Raw genomic sequence first — 8,203 nt, 5'->3', positions numbered from 1 at the left:
GGCCTTCACAGGCCACCCGCTCGACGACTTTCCGCCCGTCGGGCTCTCTGGCCGTAGCCAGCGCCCATCTTGCCCCAGAACTCAACGCCTGGGCGCGAGCGGGCTTTTCGGGGTCAAAGACCCAGTTCCGCCATTCGGCCGCCTGCTGGCCCGGGCTAATGCCGTAGCGGGCCAATATTTCGGGCTTCCACTAACCTGGCCTTCGTGGCCTCCAGCTCCCGGTTGGTAGCGGCTTGCGCTTGCTGCAGGGCCTGGAGCTGGGCGTTCATTCCCTGCAGCACGGTGTTCAGGTCCTGTCCCTCCGTCATTCCGGGATCTCTGTATCCTGCCGACTACGCCAGTTGTAAAGGACCGAGAGAGACAGTAGCAAGGGTTGGGGTTTTCCGGCCCCGTATATTGTACAGACAAAAAAAACAGGTCAAAATTATAAACTAAACAGTTCATATGCGCGACGCCGACTCCTGGCGTCGCGGCCATTTTATTGGGGAGGAGCCGGAAGTGGAGGAATGTCGGGAAGGAGCGCAAGGGAGGATGGGAAGGATGACGTCAGGGCAAGATGGCGGAGGAAGGGCGGAAGTATCGCACTGCGGTCATCCATGCCTATGGTGCAGGACGGTCTTTTTTCCTATGAGGAAGCAGAGGGAGAAAGTTAATACCCCACCATTCCCTGGCGAGTGGTTTCCCAGGTGCTGTCGAATCAATCCGCGGCCTCCTACTCGCGCGTGCGTGACAATATATAGATATATACAGTTTTTATGTGCTTGAAAGTTTGTCAACCCTTTAGAATTTTCTATATTTCTGCATAAATATGACCTAAAATATCGTCAGATTTTCACTCAAGTCCTAAAAGTAGATAAAGAGAAACCCGTTAAACAAATGAGACAAAAATATTATACTTGGTCATTTATTTATTAAGGAAAATTATCGAATATTACATATTTGTGAGTGGCAAAAGTATGTGAAAAGTATGTGAAAATCTGATCATGTTTTAAGTCATATTTATGCAGAAATATAGAACATTCTAAAGGGTTCACAAACTTTCAAGCACAACTGTGTATATATATATATATATATATATATATATATATATATATCTATATATATATATATATATATATATATATACACACACACACACACTCACCAGCCACCTTTCTAGTATTGGGTTGGACCCCTTTATCCTTCAAAACTACCATAATTCTTCATGGCATACATTCAGCAAGGTACCGGAAACATTCCTCAGGGATTGAGGTCCTTATTAACATGATAGCATTACACAGTTGCTGCAGATTTGTCGGTTGTACATCCATGTTGCGCATCTCCTGTTCCAACACATCCCAAGAGTGCTCTCTTGGATTGAGATCTGGTGACTGTGGAGGCCATTTGAGTACAGTGAACTCATTGTCATGTTCAAGAAACCAGTTTGAAATGATTTGAGCTTTGTGACATAGCGCAGTATCCTGCTGAAGTAGTCATCAGAAGATGGATACACTGCAGTCATTTGTCAGCAGCAATACTCAGGTAGGCTGTGGCATTTAAATGATGCTCAGTTAGTACTAAGTGGCCCAAAGCCTGTCAAGAAAATATCTCCCCACACCCTGCCATTACACCACCACCACCACTAACCTGAACCGTTGATACAAGGCAGGATGGATGCATGCTTTCGTGTTGTTGACACCAAATTATGACCCTACCAAGATTGCAGTAGAAATCAAGACTTATCAGACCAGGCAACATTTTTCCAATCTTCTGTTGTCCAATTTTGTTGTGCTTGTGCAAATTGCAGCCTCAGTTGCCTGTTCTTAGCTGACAGAAATGGCACCAGGTGTGGTCTCCTGCTGCTGTAGCCCATCTTCTTTCAGGTTCGACATGTTGTGCATTCAGAGATGCTTTTCTGCATACCTCTGTTGTAATGAGTGGTTATTTGAGTTAATGTTGCCTTTCTATCAGCTCAAACCAGTCTGGCCGTTCTACTCTGACCTCTGGCATCAGTAAGGTTTTTTTACCCAAAGACCTGCAGCTCACTGGATATTTTTCCTTTTTTGTCAGTAAATCCTAGAGATGGTTGTGCGTACAAATTCTAATAGATGAGCAGTTTCCGAAATACTCATACCAGCCCATCTTTCACCAAAAACCATGCCACGTTCAAATTCACTTAAATCACCCTTCTTCCCCATTCTGATGCTCGGTTTGAACTTCAGCAGGTCATCATGACAATGTCTACATGCCCAAATGAATTGAGTTGCTGCCATGTGATTGACTGATTAGTTATTTGCATTAACAAACAGTTGAACAGGTGTACCTAATAAACTTGTTGTAAATTTTCTTGTCAAGTAAATTTATTGACATAAGAGCAATATAGATACAATGGTTCTTACTACTGCCTCCCATTTTCAGTGCTCTGGGTTTAAATCTCAGTTTAAGTGCTGCCTGTATGGAATTTTCAGGTCCCTCGATTCCATGTCAGTATGGATTTTCCTGTCATATCCCCAAAAAGTTAATATTGACTGGTAAATCTAAACTGGCCCTGTAAGAGTGACTATAGGCAGGGCTGGATTAACCATTAAGCAAAATAAGCACTTCTTTAGGGTATCAAGGGAAGGGGGTGCACCACAGAAATTTTTCATTGCTGGATTTACAATGGACTATATGGTGCAAAACTGCAAATGGTGCAGCAGAATCAGGTTCCACAAAAAAGAGTGCTCTCATTAAATGAAAAAAATACATTGTGGGATACGGCCCGGACACAGACAGATGGGCTGGTTCACCCACAACACGTTTGTTTATAAGAATGTAAGGCACACACAACCCCCTAACTCCCCAAAGTCCAGGCCTATTCAAACGCCTCACTCTTCAGGCCGCCTTTTTCTCTCTTCCAAGACCTTGTCTTCCTTCGTTCCCGAACCCGAGCCATCGAATGGAGGGAGGCGGCCCCTTTTATACACACCCGGATGTGCTCCAGGTGCCTCCCGGCAATCTTCCACCGGCACTCCCCAGTGTGGCAGAAGTACCGGCTCTGCATCCGGAAGCACTCTGGGTGTCCCTGATCCTCTTCCTCCCAGCACTTCCAGGTGTGGCGTAAGTGCTGAGGTCCAGGGCTCCATAGGCATTGGGACGCCCTCTGGCGGTGACAATGGGCCGCTACAGGGCTGCGCTTCCAAGCTTTGTACCCATGGTCGCCCCCTCATGGTCCGGAGGACGTGCAATCGCTCCTCCAGTCCTCCTGGGCGTCCCGGCTGGGTACCACCCCCAGCCGCGTGCCACAACATACACTTTTACAATAATAAAAATAATAATCAAATAGTAATAATAGAGGTTAACAACATTTATTAATCTTGGCAATACAACAAAATTAGAATCTGATAACTGCCACACGGTCCACCAAGACTCATGTGATCGTTCTTATTTTGGCCATGTTGGATGTCCCGCTCAGTCATCCACTGAGAGTGAGTGCAGTTCATATATTTGGGGACACCAAAATCTTTTAAGTGCTTAGGGCCCCTAAAGAACTTAATCCAGCCCTGACTGTGGATCTGTGCACGAATGTGCCCTGCAATAGACAGGCACCTCTCCAGAGCTGATCCCCACTTTGTGTTCAATCCCACTGAAGGCGCAGGCTCCATGCGACCCTGAAGAGCATAATCTGGTGACAAAATGAATAAATGGAAAATCATGTTTCTTAAAACATTTCACTTGTTAAACAACTTTTTTTGTCTCCAATAAATGTATGTGCACCTTTGAGTATATATACTCAGCAACATGCTTTTAAATGCATTTTGAATAAGAAATTTTATTTTTCTCTTAACTAAATTTCTGGGCAAGAGGCATGCAGTACTTCTAAAATAACTCCCTGATTCTTCTTGAAGGTTAATGAACATTTCTCTAACTTAACAGAATAACACACTAGGGTGTGAGAACGGTACTAAATGCTGCATTAGACTAAAGTCAGTGACACAGCGTCATTAAGCTTAATTCCTAGCAAGTATTTGGCTGTAAATATGTTTAATTGTTTTTATTAAATTGTCTCAGTCATTTGGAATCCACCCACTCACAACGTCTCCCTACATGACAGAGGCCAAATCTGCCACCTTGTGGTTACTCACATCAATCTGTTTGCCTCTGTTGCCAGACTGTTTTCTCATAAAACGTGAGATTTAGATTTCTTTTCTTTGTTCATTAATGTATATGCTTGACTTCAAAATAGTACTGGAAATGGCAGTGATACATAGTTATATAACATTCTTCTTTCCTAAGACTTCCTAAGATTCTGCTGTGTTGAAGGAACGCCCAGAATATCAAAAGATAGCTGTGCATTAATTTGAATACAAACTAAATATAGTACATACATACAGTACAGTTAAATAAACAAGGATTCAATTAAATACATTAAGTGCTTAAATGTAATAAAATTATGTTGGTACCTGAGGTATGTATAGATTTATAGGGTCATTATTGGAGAAGTGCGAAATTAAAAAAGCTCACTAGCTAAGTGACCCAAAACAATACAAATAACGAACATGATATTTTGCTGGTGCTTAAAAGTTAATATATAACAGCAAAGAGATGAGTATCAGCAAATACAAACTAATTAAATTCTATAAATAAATTAGTTCTGTTTATCTCAATGAAATCCTTGCAAACTGACTTGATTTTTAATTACTTTGAAGTATATCTAATGTGGCTTTGTATTGTAGTCTTGTGTGATTTTAAAGGGCCTGTCTATAAAAGGTAAAGTTGAAAATTAAGATTTTTTTTCAATTTATGCAAGTCTAAGCAGGATATTGACTATTGTATTTGGTTTGCTTTCTGCAAGACCACATCCCACAACATAACTGTTCTGCTTTTACTTTTATTCTATTTTTAGCTAATTTATTTTAAGTAAATTATCTGTAATAAATAACCAAAATATTTGAAAGTGTTTTTTTGTAGCAAGAGGGACAGCAGCTCTTAATGCATCAATAATGTGTAACTATGACAACATAAGTGGAAAGCTGGCTATCTTAAGTGAATTGACTAAAATGTGCTTCAATGTTGCAGGCCTTAGAAAGTTCTTCATTAATGTAAGCTACCAGCATAGGCGTGTCACTAATCAATGAACACTAATTTCATTTATTTTCTTACCTGTGAGACTATGGACCGTGGCATATTTGTTGATACTTATCAGCTAACCTGGCAGATGAAGTTACAGGTGGTTCCTGCTTTTTGAAATTGATACAGCCTCTGGCTAGCTTGACTGGCAATGTCTTTCGGCAGATTAAAACTTCTGAGGAAGCTCTGTACTCTGAGCAGGAGATGGAATAATTGGTCTCTAATGCTAGCATTTATTAAATTTGATTACACAGATTACTAAAATGCACAAGTAGATCAAAAGATATCACTTTCTTTGGACGTTTGGTGGTTTCAGGATGGTTGAAATCCAAGTTGGCAAACAAGACATCAGAAATGAAGATAAGTTAAGTGTAAGTAGCTACAGGTTTATCTTGACATATGGTACCTCCTTAACTACTCCAGTCTTTGATTTTTAAAGTTACCAGCAAACCAGACTAGTAAAGTGAGTTAAACCATGGCATCTATCTATCTATCTATCTATCTATCTATCTATCTATCTATCTATCTATCTATCTATCTATCTATCTATCTATCTATCTATCTATCTATCTATCTATCTATCTAATTTGTCTGTCTGTCTTATATAGCACCTTTAATGTATATCTAAATAGATATTATAACAATGCCTACTAAACTTATCGGATGTCTGATAGATAGATAGATAGATAGATAGATAGATAGATAGATAGATAGGAAATGAAATATATAATAGATAGATAGAATACACTATATAATAGATAGATAGATCTTTCACCCTTCTACATAAACAAAATATTCATAAATACCATCAGTTTATAGTATATTTTAATATCTATGTCTGTACAACAAAGGAAAAAATGTTCAAGTTTTTTCAATATATTAATTGTAGTGACACATAAAACACCAAATAAATAATTTCCGTCTCATAAAATTTAGAAAAGCAAAAAATGTAAGTATATATAATGCCAGCAAGTATGAGATAGGTTAAAAAATTTCAATTGATCATTGAAAATTGTAACAATTAAATTGTAAATGTAGTGATACAATGAGATTAATATTTCGTAAAAAAAAATTATGTTAAATTTACCAATTAATATTTTAAAAATGTTATGCAGCACTATTCGCAGAATACACCATCAAAAAACATTTTTTATACAGCAGCTGGCAAGGGCACATTTCAAAATAAACAGTAAATATATTTAATTCAGGCGTAAAAGAAATAAAGTACTTGTGATAAATAAATATTTCACATTAATGAACTGCATCAGTGAAATCACTAAAGTCTAGTTTATGCTCTCTTGAGCTTTTCCCACAAACGTCCTTTCACCCGTTATGATTTTTCATTACGTGTGGACTTGTACTTAGCATAATTGCGTTTTAATCAAAATTTCAGAGCTTTGTTTTTTGCTTTTGTTTTTGATAGTTTTGTTTTGACAGTTTTGTCTTCATTTTGACAGTTGATTTCAAATTATGCCATTGCTCAGGGATCAGAACTAAAAATGCTACTTTCAGATTTCTAAAATGATGCTGTGAAGAGAGTGTGGATAACTGAAGTGATCTCATTATTTATCAGTGGGGTTATAAACGTACAGTATACTGTGCAATATCTTTTACACTTTCAACACACAAGAAACACAGACATTACTATAAATGTAAAACTAATAGGGCAAGGGTTAGTTCTTTAAAGTCAGTATAAATTAAGAATTAAATAGCAAGCAAATACAATTTAATTCTTAATTTAATAATATGTATTTTTATTTATCTTCAATTTGAGGGATTATAAAGTATTATCACTTTCATTTATAATCATAATATAAGTAATCTTATTTGAAAATAGCTTAAATATATTGGGTAAAATAAATAAAAAAAGAGAAATATTAAAGTAAATGCATACAAAGGCAAAATGCTAGGCTCTTCTTGGCCTTTTTTCAAATAATGAGATTGTGTTTTATGTTGGGGTCACTCACCTAATGAGATGAAATGACACCACATGAATTATTCAAATGCACAGAAACTCAAAACTCAGTATCTGTAAAGAGTCTGCTTAGATTACAGTTAATCTACATAAAGTTACGTTGGCCCTCCTATACATCACCATACATATCAATTGTGCATCACACTGTTGTCAAGCAAGCGCTCTTAGAGAGGCTAGCATCCCATTTTCATATCATCTGATGATGAGGCACATCACATGACAACAAGATGGCTCAGTAGCATTTACTGTGGTCTGTGCCTTTTTGCCCCACCATGCTGCTTCACAACATACTCTTTTCTTACTTTTGTACACCAAATACCGCTGATAAACTGCTGAGTAAATTGCTTGTTTTAGATTTTCAAGGTCAGTTACTGCTTTACTTGAAAATTTAACACATTAAAAGAAACACTGAACATTAACCGTAATGTTAAAAAAAAAGTCAGTCACTTGGTGCTGCTTTTAACTAACTGTGTTCATTGTAGCTTTCAGAGTAAAATGTTGTGGTGTTAAAGGCCCTTGAATGTTAACTGGCTGATCCAGATCTTCTTCCATTTGTTACAGCCACATGTTAAGTAGATTGAGATGCAGCAGGTCTCATCCAGCTTTAAAAGCACTGGACAAATGTAAAATGCTGTATATGCAAGTGTATCATATCACTGTTGGGATCCACGGAAGAACAGCAAGGAGGACTGACCTCTAAAGATATTATGATTGGGTCATTTTATGAAGGGGAATTGTTTGAAGTTATTCATATAAATTTCATATGAAAAGCCTATCTACGGGCTGTGCAAGAAGTCTCTACAGTTCATGTGTTAGGGCTGTTTTAAGAAACTGTTCACTTGAGTTTTATACAGTACCCACACTAAAGCTACACACTGTTTTCATACTCTGTCCGTGTTTCTAATAATGGCACTGGCTTGGTCGATGCATATAAATTTAAGTTTCTGCTTCTAGATTTATTCATAGCAACTGAATGTGCAGGTGGTTGGCCAATGTAGGAGTTAATCAGTTGGTTGGTCAATGTTATTAATTTTGGTGATCTTGTGTAGGTCAGTTGTGTTTGGAACTGTTTCATTATTATGGAGTGCACTGGTCCAGTCCTGATTCTTGTCCAACAGAAGGTAATACAAGCATAACTAA

At 38.2% G+C, this 8,203-nt stretch overlaps 1 protein-coding gene across 1 annotated transcript in view; it reads left to right on the top strand.

Annotated features, from left to right (window-relative positions):
* Window positions 1-5,392: 5,392 nt before the first annotated feature.
* The window catches only part of tmprss7 (transmembrane serine protease 7), a 58,422-nt gene continuing 55,611 nt past the window's right edge, over window positions 5,393-8,203 (top strand). The window contains exon 1 of the mRNA XM_039746329.1: window positions 5,393-5,459. Coding sequence (XP_039602263.1) covers window positions 5,406-5,459 — 54 coding nt within the window. The 5' untranslated portion in view covers window positions 5,393-5,405. The remainder of the gene's footprint in view (window positions 5,460-8,203) is intronic.

Source organism: Polypterus senegalus, chromosome 2 (genome assembly GCF_016835505.1).
Source record: "Polypterus senegalus isolate Bchr_013 chromosome 2, ASM1683550v1, whole genome shotgun sequence".
Classification (NCBI taxonomy): Eukaryota; Metazoa; Chordata; class Cladistia; order Polypteriformes; family Polypteridae; genus Polypterus; species Polypterus senegalus.
The sequence above is the reverse complement of the archived record's forward strand: the minus strand, read 5'-3'. Positions and strand labels throughout refer to the sequence as shown.